The sequence below is a fragment of the Delphinapterus leucas genome, chromosome 5 (genome assembly GCF_059928025.1).
Source record: "Delphinapterus leucas isolate spDelLeu-1000000601 "Yukka" chromosome 5, BTC_Dleu_Yukka2, whole genome shotgun sequence".
Classification (NCBI taxonomy): domain Eukaryota; kingdom Metazoa; phylum Chordata; class Mammalia; order Artiodactyla; family Monodontidae; genus Delphinapterus; species Delphinapterus leucas.
Genome location: NC_143133.1, coordinates 107,915,217 through 107,930,199, shown reverse-complemented (window position 1 = coordinate 107,930,199; position 14,983 = coordinate 107,915,217). Strand labels below are relative to the sequence as shown.

At 41.6% G+C, this 14,983-nt stretch overlaps 1 protein-coding gene across 6 annotated transcripts in view; it reads left to right on the top strand.

Annotated features, from left to right (window-relative positions):
• The window catches only part of DCLK2 (doublecortin like kinase 2), a 157,619-nt gene that overhangs the window by 98,751 nt on the left and 43,885 nt on the right, over positions 1–14,983 (top strand). For all 6 annotated transcript variants that reach the window (XM_022599727.3, XM_022599726.3, XM_022599725.3 and 3 more), the window contains one exon: positions 1,703–1,797. In XM_022599727.3, the coding sequence (XP_022455435.1) occupies positions 1,703–1,797 (95 nt within the window). The remainder of the gene's footprint in view (positions 1–1,702; positions 1,798–14,983) is intronic.

The window sequence follows — 14,983 nt, the reverse complement described above, 5'->3', positions numbered from 1 at the left end:
GGTTTCTGAATATCAGTGAAAGGTAACAGCCCTTGGTGAGTAGGAACTGGTGACCTGAACAGGTTGCTGTGTGGAATGAAGGAGAAACGGAGCCAAACTCAGTGTCAGCTCACAGCAAGCTTACTAGTTCACTGCTCATAGTAATCTCTATTTTACGCGAATTCCTACCACCAGTTCCCTTTAAAGAGAATTTTTAAAAGAAAGAGCATTAATTGAAGTGTAACTTTACTGAAAAATAATCAGGGCTGTTGAATACTCTTAAAAGTTTCTAATTAATTGTACAGTTTCTTGTGTTGTACTTGTGCTCTAAATACCCACATACATTTGTTAAGAAAATCTAGATAACTGATAATGATTTATGAATGAGTGGTTTTAAACTAGAAACATTCAAGTTTGGTAATTTAAAAATAACTGGAAAATTTTTTCATCTTTGCTGAATTTTTACAAGGAGCAATACAATAAACATACATGACTGATTCATCTAATCACACATACTTACAGATCCAGAATTCGGCCTCCATTCAAGGACTGGTGCTTACTTTTTTGAGTCACCTATTCAGGACCTTTATCTCTGCATTTTGCTTTTTATATTTATTAGCATCATTTAAAATAACAGTTGTCTCCCCCCTTTTATTAAAAAGATTTTTTTAAAAGGAAATGGACTTTGCTTTCCTTTCCATAGAGACGAATGCCAGTTTTCATCTGCTTGGGGCAGAAGCATTGAAGATTAATGATAAAAGGGGTTAAAGCACTCCTTAGAAGAGGGAAAAAAAAAAAATATATATATATATATATATATATATATATATATATATATATACACACCAATACCAGATGTTAACTAATAGTTTTGTGAAATTACAGCCGAAGTGGATCCCATTGGTATAATTAGGAATAAGCCTGAGTAATACTGAGATGTGTGACTAGCATTGTATAGTATAAAATCTGCAAACTAACCCTCCCCTTGAAAGAGCCGTGCCCATACTCTTCCCTACCGAGTCTCTAAATTGAGCTTTTAACGTAGGAAGTGTATGGAAGTTTGGAGGAGGGTGTACAAAAAACCACCAAGACTTGCTAAATAATGGGGAAATTAAGTTGAGAAGACAAGAAAATGGAAGGAATTAGAAATAACTCGTCTAGATAATAAGAAATTGGCTTTCAAACAAATAAGTAGGTATTACAAGGAAAATGACCAGTAATTTTCTTTTTCCATTAAGGATATACTTAAAAAATGTGTTAGAATCATGGTGGAATTGATTTGGGAGAGCCACAAGAACGTCTTGGTTATTCAGGTTGGTGTATACTAAGACACTGGATATTGGAGTAGTTACAGGACAACCTTCAGAGTAGACCATTACAAATATAACAGCCATGCATTTCTCTACCCTTGATGGCAGGCAGGATATATGGACAAGTTGTTGCTCACATCTCTAACTCCATAACGTTTTATATATTTGTTTATGTCACTGTTGGAAAACTATTATTGAAAATAATTCTAGTTTCACTGCTTATTTGTCTGATACTTTGTCTGTAATGCAGTAAGACACATTATTTTTGCTTTTTGCTGAGTTACCGTCTGCTTTGAGCTTTGAATGAATTGAAGCTCCATTGGAGCTATACTGGGCATATGCTTAGTGTTTTTACACAATCTGGTGGTTCTGGGTTTTAATGACCTTTGTCTCCTTTGTTGTCTCGTGATCAGTTAATGGAACTCCCAGCAGCCAGCTTTCCACTCCTAAATCTACGAAATCCTCCAGTTCCTCTCCAACTAGCCCAGGAAGTTTCAGAGGATTAAAGGTATGAAATAGGATATATGGCATATTTGTGTGATTTTGTTATTTTGAGGTGCATAGTTTAGTTAACTTGTTCAGGGGCTTGGGTGCAGTAACAAATCATAAAGGAAAGAGTTTAGGATTTGGAGCCAGGAAGACCTGGCTTTGAATCTTGTGTCCTTTTTCATCTCATAATTTGGGCCAATTCATTTAACTCTTCTGAGCTAAAGTGTTCCCATCTCTTAAATGGGAATATAAAGTTGTGGTTAGGGTTGAACATAATGTGGTTTTATATAAATAAATAGCAGTTTTCCTATTATTATCAAAATGATTTACAATGGCAAAGCCTTGGAGAACACCATGATTCTTTTTTAAAATGTCATTTAAAATCATGATTTTAATACCGTTAACATAATTTGACTGTGTGAAAGTCTAAAACAGTGAAATTCTAGCATAATACTTATATACACAAGTTAGTAACACAAGAAAAATATGTTCATTTTGGTGAAGAACTTAGGAATAAATCTTAGGTTTTGACTGTGGTGTCCTAAAAATATAAACAGTAACTTAACATGATTAAGCAGTTGGTTTAATAGGCATTTTATCTAATAGAGAAGGAGAAGAATGAATGATGAGCAAAACCAAATTTGCAGGATTTCCACAAGTTTAATTTGATTGAGTAGCCCTCAATAATTTAAGTTTATAAGAGGAAATTTGCCCGGTAAAAAATCAGTACGTGAATTTTCTTAAAGATTGAAAGTGTCCTTTTGTAGAAACAGTCACATTGTCTGTATGGTAATGCACTTTAGGAAGATGCAAGTGTACACAGCGCCATGATGTACACACGTATTAACTTTCATTCTCTTGGAGTGTTTAACATCGGAAGCACCTTCGTTAGGAATACATTCTTGAAAGTTGGTTGCCCCAACACTTCAGATATCGTCCAAGTGGTTTTCTTTACTTTAAGGATGCTGAAAAACATTTTTCACTGATAAAGTGAAAGGTAAAAGCCCCAGCATGCCTGGTGAATGTGGGGTGGGAACCTGCTGGGCCGGCAGGGCGGTGGGCCTGCGGGTCCTCACTGCCTGCGGGGCTCTGTTCTCCACCTGACACTCAGATGTGCTTGTCCTGTCCTGAGGATGTTGTATCTACCTCAGAGTGAACTGCATGGTTCTTGTCTGAGTGCCTGACTTCAAAAGGAGAAGTTTCTTCTGGAAAAGGACAGATCAGATTGTCTGTTTTTGTGCCTGCTTGCTTATGTATGTTGGCAGAATTTGGACTGAGACGAATAGTCAGTTTGGGATTGGGAACACATAAGCTCTCAGTAATCTCTACGTACTGGAAGTTCCTTATATTTATCAAAAGAACTGGCCATTTTCTGAAGTGCTAAATTGGCTTAGGTCAGTGTATAATATGATTTCAGTGGAATTTTTTAAAGATTTATTTATTATTATTATTATTTATTTTTGGCTGTGTTGGGTCTTAGTTTTGGCATGCGGGGTGCACGGGCTTCTCTTTTCTAGTTGTGGCGCACAGGCTCCAGGGCGCATGGGCTGTGTAGTTGTGACATGCGGGCTTAGTTGCCCCACGGCATGTGGGATCTTAGTTCCCTGACCAGGGATCGAACCCACGTCCCCTGCTTTGTAAGGTGGATTCTTTACTGCTGGACCACCAGGGAAGTCCCTCAATGGAATTCTTAAATGTCAACCCCCCAAAAAAAGTTATATCCGTTAAAAATCACTCATGTAATTATTTTCAGCTTTTCTTTCCCAACTTATTTTCTCCAGAATAGATTGGAGATCTATTTTAATCTTTTTAATCCAGGTAACTTTCAAGAGAACTAGAGTTAAAGATCAAGTTGATTCACCTCTTTTCCAGTTCCAGTTGTTTCATCCTTTGTTAAAACTAAAGCAAGTTGTTCCAAGTGCTGGTAATTGTCAACCTAGGGCAGACCTAACCTAAGCTTTGCAGTGATCCGCCTGCAAAGGTCACTTGTATTTCTCCCTCAGGCTGTTGCTGTAGGCAGGGCTGCTCTGATCCTTGACCTAGGACTGCGTGCGGCCATCCCAGAAGGTACCTTACCCAGGGTCTTGGTCATTTCCCCTTTTTTTTTGTTATCCATTGGTAACCTGGTCTCCCATCTTTCTTCCCAGTCCATCTTCAGCTCTCAGCCCAAGATTGTCCTTTTTTTGTTGTTGCCACTGGCTCAGTTGGTGCTGCTTAATGCTCTGAGTCCAGACCCATTCCTTCATGTATGTGCACAGACTTGCAGGAGATCACCCACAGATGCGAAGTCTGGAGTGAAGAGGCATGGGATTTTTAAAACATGCTAATAAGTTGTATTATTGCAGAGACATTAGATAAAATTGTTCTCACTACACTAGGTGTATCTTAATTATTAGAGTAACCCCAGCCTTTAGCACGCACAGTTCCATGGCACATGGTAAGTGCTCAAGGATCACTTATTGATGCAGAAATAAATGAAGAAGGTTAGGGAAATGCTGATTCCTGGTCAAGAGTAAAGATGAGATTACCAGTAAGATAAAGAGTAGTGGTTCTTCCATGACCTCCCACCCCTTCCTTCCTCCTCTACCACACCTGGGGCTTGGCTAACAGCTGTGAGACCTCCTCTTGAGTTTTCTTTTGATCATCTGTAAAATAAGGATGTTTGACCTTAGATAACTTCTAGAGTGCTAAGATTAGAGTTCTTTTAAGTTGCCCAAAAATCTGTCTCGGAAGCTGGAGAGTCTATTTCTCTTCCTCTCACTTTAAAGCTGATGGAGAATCACTGAATCTTACATTAAATATTCGCAGCTAAACAAGTCTCTGCCACACCCATCAGCTGTTTGGACACAAAGCTAAGTACCTCTAACCCCTGCCTGTTCCCAGGGGTCGTACTTTGTGGACATTTCATCTCCTCACGGTTCCCCACAGTCCATGGTGTGTATTGCCCTTGGAATGAAAACCTGCCTTTGAAATACTGCAGCTTAGTTGTTCTCTTCACTGTACAAAATACCGTAATTTTGATGTCATTGTAGAGCTCTAGTCAGCATCTGTCCGCGTTTGCATTATTTTTTCTATTCAGTGACATTACAGATGGAGAATTACAGATAATTACCATGTGTTAGTGCTATGCTTTTTCCTTCCCCTTCATTTAAAATAGCTTATTAAGATCATTTAAGAGGAGATGTCTGACAATGGAGAGCTGTTTTTCATGGGCAGGAACCCTTTACCACTATTTATCCTACTTAGATACTTTCATGGCTTTGGGGATAGTGTTTTTCCAGGGAATCAGGGAATTGACAAAAGCAAGCAAACCAAGCCAGGACAACGTATGCAGGAGTTGGCACCCACATCACTCTGTATCCCAGGACACAGTTTCTGGCAGCTGGCTTTTTTTCTCTACTATCTGGGTTTTACTTACTAGGGAATTAAGCAAAATTAAGTCAAAGGTAAGCAGAATTTGATATCCTGTCACAGTTTTTCCCCCCTTTGTGCCAGTTTCTGGGAACCATTTTGTGTTTGGGTGGAGACACTGAAAGAACTGAAAATGGAAATAGTGACATTGTGATGTTTAATCTCTAACCCAGAGCGTCGTTTTTGTTTGCTCCTTGAAGAAGACAGGAATTTAGAAGCAGCTCCCCCTCCTCCACAAAAAGCCCTCATTGTTTTCTCGATAGGACTCTTGTGAAGAAGACAACTCTGCTCCATTTATACCTGTTCATAGAAGGTCATGCTCTCTAAGGGGCTGGACCAAAGGTAGGAGAAGAAGCAAAGCTTTCCTCAAATTGGGAATGTTTTTTTGCAAGGTGGGGTGTTAAGAAATAGTGTGGCAGGGCAGAAATAGAGACACAGATGTAGAGAACAAACGTATGGACACCGAGGGGGGAAAGCAGAGGCGGGTGGAGGTGGTGGTGTGATGAATTGGGAGATTGGGATTGACATGTATACACTGATGGGTATAAAATGGATGACTAATAAGAACCTGCTGTATAAAAAAATAAATAAAAGAAAATTAAAAAAAAAAAAGAAATAGTGTGGCGACCAAGTAATTAAGGTTCTTTAAACCTAAAACCAAAAGATGTTAGGACAACTGAGAGTTAGTTGTTCCTCAGTTATAACTCTTTGGTTTTGCTAGACAGTTACCCAAAACCATAGAATATGGAAACTGGAAGTGGCCTCAGATCTTTTAGTTTGTCTTCATTGTATAGATGGAGAATCTGAGGTGCACTCAAGTCTCTCCCTCTGTTACAGTTTCTCATCTTGGACTTTCTTTTATTATTATTTTAATTTTTTTTTGCTCTAAAACGAGTGTGATGCCATATGAAGTCAATGTTATTCTCTCACCATGTACTCTGTAAGAGGTGGGTGTGGGTATTTGGCCAGCGTTTGAGTATATGCTAAAGTAGTATGATCAGTATTCACAGCAGCTTTTTAGGAAGTATGAAAAAAACATTGTACTGGTCATGACAGTGACATGGTATAGTCAGCTGCCTTTTAAGAGGTCCTGTCTGTTCAGTGTTAAGTGATTTTTAAAAATAATAACCTGTTTTCCTGACTAGCTTAAAGATGGATTTGAGATGGTTTCGGATGCAGTTAGGTTATGCTATTGGGACGATAAACTCACCTTGACCTAAAAAAAAAAAAAAAAAAGAATCTGAGGTGCAGAGATGTGAAGTGAGTGGCTCTAGGTCCCAGTGGCCAGTTGGGATCTGTGACCCTTTCACAGTCTCTGTCTCTAACTTTTGACCTTCCCCCATCCCTGGTGGGCCTGCTTCAGTGACCCCAACACAGGTACCCCTTGGAAAAGCTGTGCTGTGTAGGCCTTTTAGGAGGGTGAGTGCCTGGGTTTAGATACACACAAATGCTCTGAAGAAAAACGGGTTGTGAGACTGGGAAAGGAATAAGGAGAGGGGAGGGTTGGGAAAAGGGAGAGGTGATCCTGGGGTAGGGGAGTGGGGAGAGGCCAGAGGAAGGGCGAGGAAGACAGAGAAGAACTCCTGTTGGCAGCTCTTCCTGGGAGGCTTGGTGTAAGGGATTGTTCATCGTATCTAATGGGGATTCTTTTCAAGTGAAATGGTTACACTGTGTGACCAGCAGTTTTACTTTAGTGGGTCAACTTTAGTAAAATGACCAAGTTCACAATGGGTTAGGGTTATTGGGTTTGTTTGTTTGTTTGTTTGGGTTTTTTTGGAAGCCAGCAGTGGAGCTGAGTATGGTCAAGACTGGCACAGGTTGGAAACAGACTGCAGTCCTGCCCCAGCAGGTGCATGGGTACCTCGACCTGGGTTAATGTTCCATAGTGGGCCTGAGATGGAGGCCACATTGTGAGCACACTGGCATGACTGGGATTTGCATGCAGAGTGCACGCTCATAACCACTACTAGCCCCCAAAGGCACAGTGAGAAAGCAGGGCAAGTCTGTTATACAGATGACTGGAACTACGTAGTCAGACCAAAAATTAGTAAAATGAGTTGCTAGGGCTACCCACTGGGCTTCTTCCCTAGAACCTAGTGCCTAGGTATGAGAAGTTGGCTTTGCTTTTGTACAAGTTTGGGGAATCCGGCTTTTCTAAAAGACAGGGCCACTCGTGGTGATAGTCACGTGGGGAGGAGGTGTTTTTGCAGCTGTTTCCACGACTGTGGACCAGGCTACCCACCAAGCCAGGCAGATGGGGAGCCAAAGGCCTTGAGGTAAGGCCAGCTCATGCCAGGTTGTACTAGGCCCGTGTCAGGAAGAACTCTTGTTTAGTTTCCTTTTATTCTCCTTACTTATTAAAATTTTCTGTGAATGTTCCAGTCTGTCCCAGTTAAGATAAGGGACCCCTTTAGGCCAGAGGCTGAAGGCAGAGGTGGCACCCGCTAGTTACACAGAAAGAGGGGCTCAGAGAAGGGAGAAGCCCCGAGGCCCCTGCTCTGAGATGGACACAAGATGGTGCAGTGGTTCAGGCTGTGAGCTCGGAAACCCCAGTGTCTGGGTTTCATCTTGGCTACTCACTAGCTGTGTGGCCTTGGGCAACTCACATCACCGTTATCTGTACAAAAGGGGATTCCTAGGACCTACTGCACAGGGTTGAGATTAACTGATTAAATATAAAGAAAGGACTAAGAATAGCTTTGTTACTCTATTATTCTGTTGTTATACTTTTATATTCTATTTGTATTACAGTAAGCATTGGGGTTTCCAGGTTCAGTTTTCACATGAGGGAAGTTTCACTTAGAAAAATAAAATGATATGCAGTAGTGTAGGAGAAGGAAAGAGAAAGTGAGAGAAGTCAGACTCCTCTCCTCTCTTATTACCTTCTCTGCTTTTCTGTTATGACTTTCCCTCCCAGCTCTACCCTTCGTCTTTGTTTTCCTGCCCTCTCTACATGTTCCAACCCTATTAGTAATCTATAGGTAATGCTGTTAGTAACAAGCTGTCCCCAAATTTAGCAGCTTAAAACAACAATAAAAAATTATTTTCCCCCACAGTTCTTGTGGGTCAGGAATTCAGGAGCAGCTTAAGATCTTCCAAGAGGTTGTAGTCGACATGTATACCAGGGCTTCAGTCGCCCGAAGCTTGACTGGGAACGGACGATCCCCTCCCAAGGTGACTCACTCACTTGGTGGCAAGTTGTGCCGGCTCTTGGCAGGAGGCCTCAGTTCCTCACCATGTGGACCCCTCCATAAATTGGCTTCAGGATCCTCAGAACGTGGTGACTGCATTTCCCCAGAGTGAGTGGTCTGAAAGAGAGTGCCGTGCAGAAGTTCCCCTTTCTATGACCCAGCCTCGCAAGTCAGACACCATCATTTCCATCATAGCTCAGTAGTCACAGATGTCAGCCCGGTTAAGCGTGGGGAGAGACTACGTGAGGGCATGGACATCAGGAGACGAGGCTCATGGGGACCATCTTGGAGGCTGGCTCCCACTCCTCTTCTCTCTGCTTTCATCTCACCCAGAGTTTCTTTCCTAGGCTGCCTCTGCTCCCTCAATGGCTTTCTGTCCATTCTCCCTTTTGAGCACCACAAAAGTCTCTCTCCCCATCAATTTTATTGCTTTGTTCTCCTTCCAGTCCTTTTGTTCTCCAGACCAATCACTCCCCATGCATTGTTTTCTCTCCCCTGCAAATCCTAGAATCCTACCACCACTGTTGTTTTCTTCTCTTAATCCCCCATCTTCCTGACCCTCCATTTTCTCCTTGACCTCAGCCCGTGATCTCCTGTTTCCTCTGCCCAAGTTCCTCTGAGTCCCTTCGATCTAGCTGATAACCTTCCCTTCAGGAATATTTACTGTGAGTAAATCACAGCATTTTCTTTGGGACAGATAGGCAATGAAGAGTACTAAATGTGTCGTCAGCTGCCAGATGGATGAAGAAAGCATTTCCCTGAAATTTAATTCATCATCCATGTCCCAGTTTAAGACTTTCAAGGCTGTAGTAACTCAAGGCTTCAGAGTCAGGGGCACATCTGTGGACACTGGGGGATGAAATGTCTCCTGTTTTGATGCTGAAGTGTATGCCCAGGGGCTGTCTACTGTGAGCATTCTTGTTGGTTGAAAGAAGAAAGAAAAAAGTACATTTGGAACATTATCCAACATCTTGAGATTATAAACTGTCTGATGTGCTGATATTTTTGTCTGATGAACGTCTCCTGGGTCTGCTGGTGGTGAAAGATTTTCCAGATTTGTGAAGTGTGATGAAAGGGCTGGTAGTATCTCATACTGATTGGCAGAGCTAAAATGTAACTCTTTGACCTTCTGAACTCAAAACTTCTTTTCGAAGCTGTGAAATGTAAATCCACGGTAGCTTCTGACCTTCAACATTTTCCCTTTTCCCTGGAGCTTTGGCTTTTCTTTGGTATTTAAAACTAGTTAATGGTCTTCAGTACGAAGAGACTGACGACTTATATACCTCCTTTATTACCTCAGAAATGCTGGGTGGTGACTTCACCTCTGAACGTAATTGATTTTGTTGACAGAAACAAAAGCAAAAGAGGGACTAAGCAGTTTTGAAGACTTCAGTGCCCTAACAAAATAAATCATCACAATGACTCTCAGATTCTGTTTGAGGACAGTGATTTGTACATTGTAGTTGTTAAGTAAAAAAGAAGCATTTGGGGGCTTCCCTGGTGGCACAGTGGTTGAGAGTCCGCCTGCCGATGCAGGGGACACGGGTTCGTGCCCTGGTCCGGGAAGATCCCACGTGCCGTGGAGCGGCTGGGCCCGTGAGCCATGGCTGCTGAGCCTGCGTGTCCGGAGCCTGTGCTCTGCAATGGGAGAGGCCACAACAGTGAGGCCCGCGTACCGGAAAAAAAAAAAAGAAGCATTTGGTGGGTAAATGGCTCACCTGCGTGGAAGCCCTTTTTTATGGGGGTGGAGGGAGAGTTTGCCAAGCAAATCAGTGTAGAAATTGGATCAACTGTAAAAACTTTATTTGAATATAAGCAGCATATGTGTTTCTCTTAAACTCCCCCTTATTCGTGAAAGTGGGTAATTAGACCTTCTTCTTGGTCACGCATTAGAAAATTGGATGGCAATAATACTTAGAGGTTGTGGTAGTGAGCTGGCCTGTGCCAGTGACAGACAGTGATAGCCTCCATTGTTGGCACTGAAGAGACAGGCACCACCTCCCCCACCATGCAGGCATCCTAGAAATTGGTGGTACCTCACACTGAAATCATGTAGACATATTTAGCAGGTAGGTGTGGCCATACCACCTGTTGCGGAAAAATCCAGTAATCCAGTAAGCAAAGTCCAGTGCTTGAAAGGCTCACTCATAGGGATGTGATGAGATTCTGTGCTGGTTTTGGCAGGCCATGTGTCAACTGAGGTGGCAGCGATACTCAGAGGCACAGAAAGCCAAAGTCAGCAGGTTCCATACAGCTCCTTTTGTTACTGGGTCCAAGCTCGTACTGCTCACCACATGACAGGCTAATAAATTGAGAGAGGAGTTGTTGAGGCAAGGAATAGAGACTTTATCGGGAAAGCCAGCAGACCGAGAAGATGGAGGACTAGTGTCCCAAAGAACCATCTTACCTGAATTAGAATTCAGGCTTCTTTTATACTACTAGGGGAGGAGCTGTGGTTGGTTGGCAAAAACTTCTTGGTGCCAGAATCCTTTATTCTTGCAGCTGTCCAGGTAGTTCAGGTCACAATGTTCCTCTCAACCTCCAACAAGACAAATGTTATTCTCTGTTCTGCAACTTTTTATCTCTATATGAATGGGAAAATGTTATATCTTTAAACGTCAGAGCCTTGAGAATGGGCTGTCCTGTATATTTCAGGCTATAAGCAACATTCTTTTAGTTATTGTAGCAAAAGCAATAGAATATAAAGGTTAAAGTAAAAGAAACATCCAGTATGGAGTCAGGTTTGTTCTTCTCTATTAAACTTTCATGGACTTGAGCTGGCTACCATCTCAAACCATGTACATGCACAGACAGTGGGTTCTGTTTACTGCTGTTCACCACTATGAACCAGTCACAAGTCTCAAGCACCACTGATTTTACCAAATGAAACCAAGTGTAAGGTATGGCTACAGATAAGAATACTTTGTACGTTACTAACCCTTAGGTGCTGATTCAGATTAATTGTTCATGTCTCATTACTAATACTGAAGTATTTCAAAGTAAATTATCACAAATCCAATATTAAAGTGATAAAGCTTCTATTTTAAATGGATGCCTAATTTATACTCGTTTTCCTTCTAATTAATGGAACTGTTATTTCTGATATTTTTAAAAAAATACCACAGAAATAATGAGGCAAATCTATTTACAAGTAATATCTAGAATACTGATTTTTAAAAAAATCTTCGGTACATTTCAGAGGTCATCTTTTTAAAGAAAAATTTTTCTTAAGATTGCTTTATGTGAGGAAAGGTCGTGTATTTATTTATCGACTTGTATATTATTTGACTAAATTATAAGAATGTGATAATAGTTATGTACTCTGAAAGCATGTTCTAAATATACCCCAGTGAATATTTTGATCAGTGAGTCTGGTATAGGGTACAAGACTTCTTGAGGAGGTCATAGTGTGAGATTAGCCAAATAGCCTGGACTCTGCAGTCAGACCTGGGTTTAAATTCTGAATCCACATTTGCTGTGGCATTTGGGCAAGTTATATAACCTCTCTGAGCTTTGGTTTCTTCACAGATCGATGGAGATGATGATAATACCTAATTCATAAGATATAAAAGCACTCATTTTAGGACTTGGCACAAAGTAGGCATTCAGTAAACTGTAATGAGTTGCTTCTTTCCTTTTCTTACGAAGAGAACATTGTTCTTGGGCTATTGATAACTCACAATGGCTAGATTACTGGATGAGTGATAGAGAGAACTTAAGATAGTTGGACGATTAATTACGATTACTGCCAGAAACTTCCTCCACAGAGGTTCTCAACCTTAGCTACACATTAGACCTTCTGTGGAGCTTAAAAAAATATTGATGCCTGGGCCCTACACGCAAAAATTCTTTAATCTGCGGTGCAGCTTGGCAATAGAATTTTTCAAATCTTCCCTCGTAATTCTAATGTACAGCCAAGGACAGAGAACCACTGCTTTATAACAACCATACCCTGGGGTTTATTCTGTTCTAAGCGTTTAAAAGCGTAAGAATGATATTGGAGGCTTTCCTAAGAAAGTTCTTGTAGACCAGGGATTTATTTGCCTGTGACCACATTTGGCCCAACACCTGTTTTTCTCAATAAAGTTTTATTGGAACACAGCCATGCTCATTTGTTTCCATTTGGTCTATGGCTGTTTTCACGCTACAACAGCAGAGTTGAGTAGTTGTGACAAAGACCACATGACCCACAAAGGCTAAAATGACTCTCTGGCCCTTTACAGAAAATGTTTCTGACCCCTGCAGTAGGCCACTTAAAAATTGAATCGTAATGCTGTTTTCCAAGATGCATTCGAGAAAGTCAACTCACTATGCAAGTATATCTGCTAGATTCTGTTCAAATGCTTCCTTTTATGAAAAACCAAAATGAAGTTGGGACTATTAAGTAGTTCTATTAAGTAGCGTTAAGAGAACTATTTTTGCTACATTTTTTTGAGAATTGCCTATTTCTGAACAAAACTTCACAATTTTAGTATAGCACTTAACATTCTCTTTAAATTCTAAGTTTTGTAGAAATAGTAAGAAATTTAATGTAGGACACTTTGACTTAACTTCCTTACTAAAAATGTGGAAAGCTGGCATGTCAATGATTATCAAATGTACTTAGCCCTGAATGCCCTTTTAAATGAAGCTAGTTGAGAGTACTGTATAGCTTTTTCTGCTTGTTTTCAAGTCTTTTTTAAAAAGTTCTTAGCAGAAGTGGCTTCTTGTGCATTTTCCTTCCTTGCATACTCATAAAAATGGAGCTACTGCTGCCAGAGAGTAGGTAGGTGGTGACGCAGTGGAGCAGGTCCCAGAGAATGTGCTCGGCAATGTCTTCAGTCTTTTTAATCACTTTCCTTCCTTCACTCACCAGGAAATATGTCCCCTCTGCTCTCTACCCCTAAATATCATCACATCTTTTTGAACCAGTTAGTAATTATGGAAGATATCTTGAAAGAACCCAGTTGCTGCCATCCGTTTATGCTTTATTGAGGAGCAGCTCACCCAAATGCAGCATCGAGGCACAGTCTTCCTGCTGTCTCAGCATCCTGGTTGCTGATGGAAGCATGAAAGCTCATTAGAATTTTAAGAGATTAAAAAAAAAATGTTTAGTTGAACAATAGAAATGGGGCAGGTTTTAATCAGGAATGCCATATTTTAATCTCTCCTTGCTTCAATAAGAGAATAGTTCTCTTACAAGGGACAGGGAAATCCATAAATTCTGCCTGGTAAATGGTGGGAATTTTGTAGTCATAGCTTTCGCCCTAGTGTTTTCCTTCCTCTTTTGTCTGCATGTCTCTCAGGGCACCGGGAATGCTTTGCTTTATATATAACAACAGACACTTCACGTTTGCCAGGTATCTGTCCAGAGATCTTGGTGAAAACCCAGCTTTTCTTGGATTCTCAGAGCAACAGGCTTCGTTGCCAGGAGGTCACGTGAGCTTGATTGCTAGCGGTGTGATTCCAGCACGCCCAGTGCAGATTCGTGCTGTAGCGAAGTGGTTCCCTCGCATGGATCCTCACGGGCGTTTGTAACCATCAGAAGGAACCTTCAAATGGTTAGGTGAGGTTTCTGGGAAGGGTTTTAAGGGTGCACACATGCCTCTTCCTGAGACTGCAAGCTTCCGGCAGTAATGACCTTGGCGCTACATCTTTGCATCCTTTGCAGCCAGCACAGGTTGTAGCTGAGAGAGGAAAGGAAAACTGTCTGTGGGTCTAATCATGTCCAGTCTGTTGAGCTGTGTTATATAATAAGATGATTCCCTCATTTCTTTATGTTTTCATTTTCTGCATGAAAGCTTTATTTTCAAATAAAGAAACGTATTGGGGCAGGTAATCAGTTATGTCACTTCTGTTAACTGTCTAGTTTTTAAATGCTTGGGGTTTAGCACTTTGAAAAAAAATCATTCTGTTTGAGAGTCTTGAAAAGTAATCTTCTTGCCATCATTCCTTGCTAAGAAAGCTGCATTTCCTGGTGATTTAGTGAAAACTTTTGTCAGGTACACATGAAAGTAGCCTCTCACGTGGGCCTGCGCCCTCACACTGCCCATGAGGCAACCTCTGAGGCCGGGCTTCAGCCCAGTTGCTGGAGGACCAGCTTCCACCACCTGTTCTGACTCCTTGCCACCTCTGAATCCCAACACAAACCAGGTTTGTAATTGCTGGACTGTACAGGGAATCAGGATAGGTGGGAATGGGGGTTTAATCAAAAGAAACATTGAGAAAGTTACAGGGGTTGACAGGAGCTCAGTAAACACTCCAGAGAGTCACGCATCCATGTGAAAATGTACAAAGAGGTAAAAATGCCTGCATTTTAGCTCCTTCCAAGACTTCCTTCTTAGCCCTTGAGTCAGAACATATCAGCTTGTGATGAACTAACTTACTCAAATTAGCTCAAGAAAGAGACCTGTGAGAAGAACGTTACCTGCTTCCAGGAGAGCTGAGCAAGCAGGCCTGGGGGAAGGCAGGTCTTCGGACCTCAGCAGTGGGCGTGGGGTCTGCACGCTGCACACTCCCTCCGGCTCTGAGTGTTGGGAAGGCAAATGGTTCCTTCAGTGCCCAGGCTGGACCCAGCCAGCTGTGTCCTGAGGGCATGAGGCTGCCCCATTCTGGGCTGTGAGA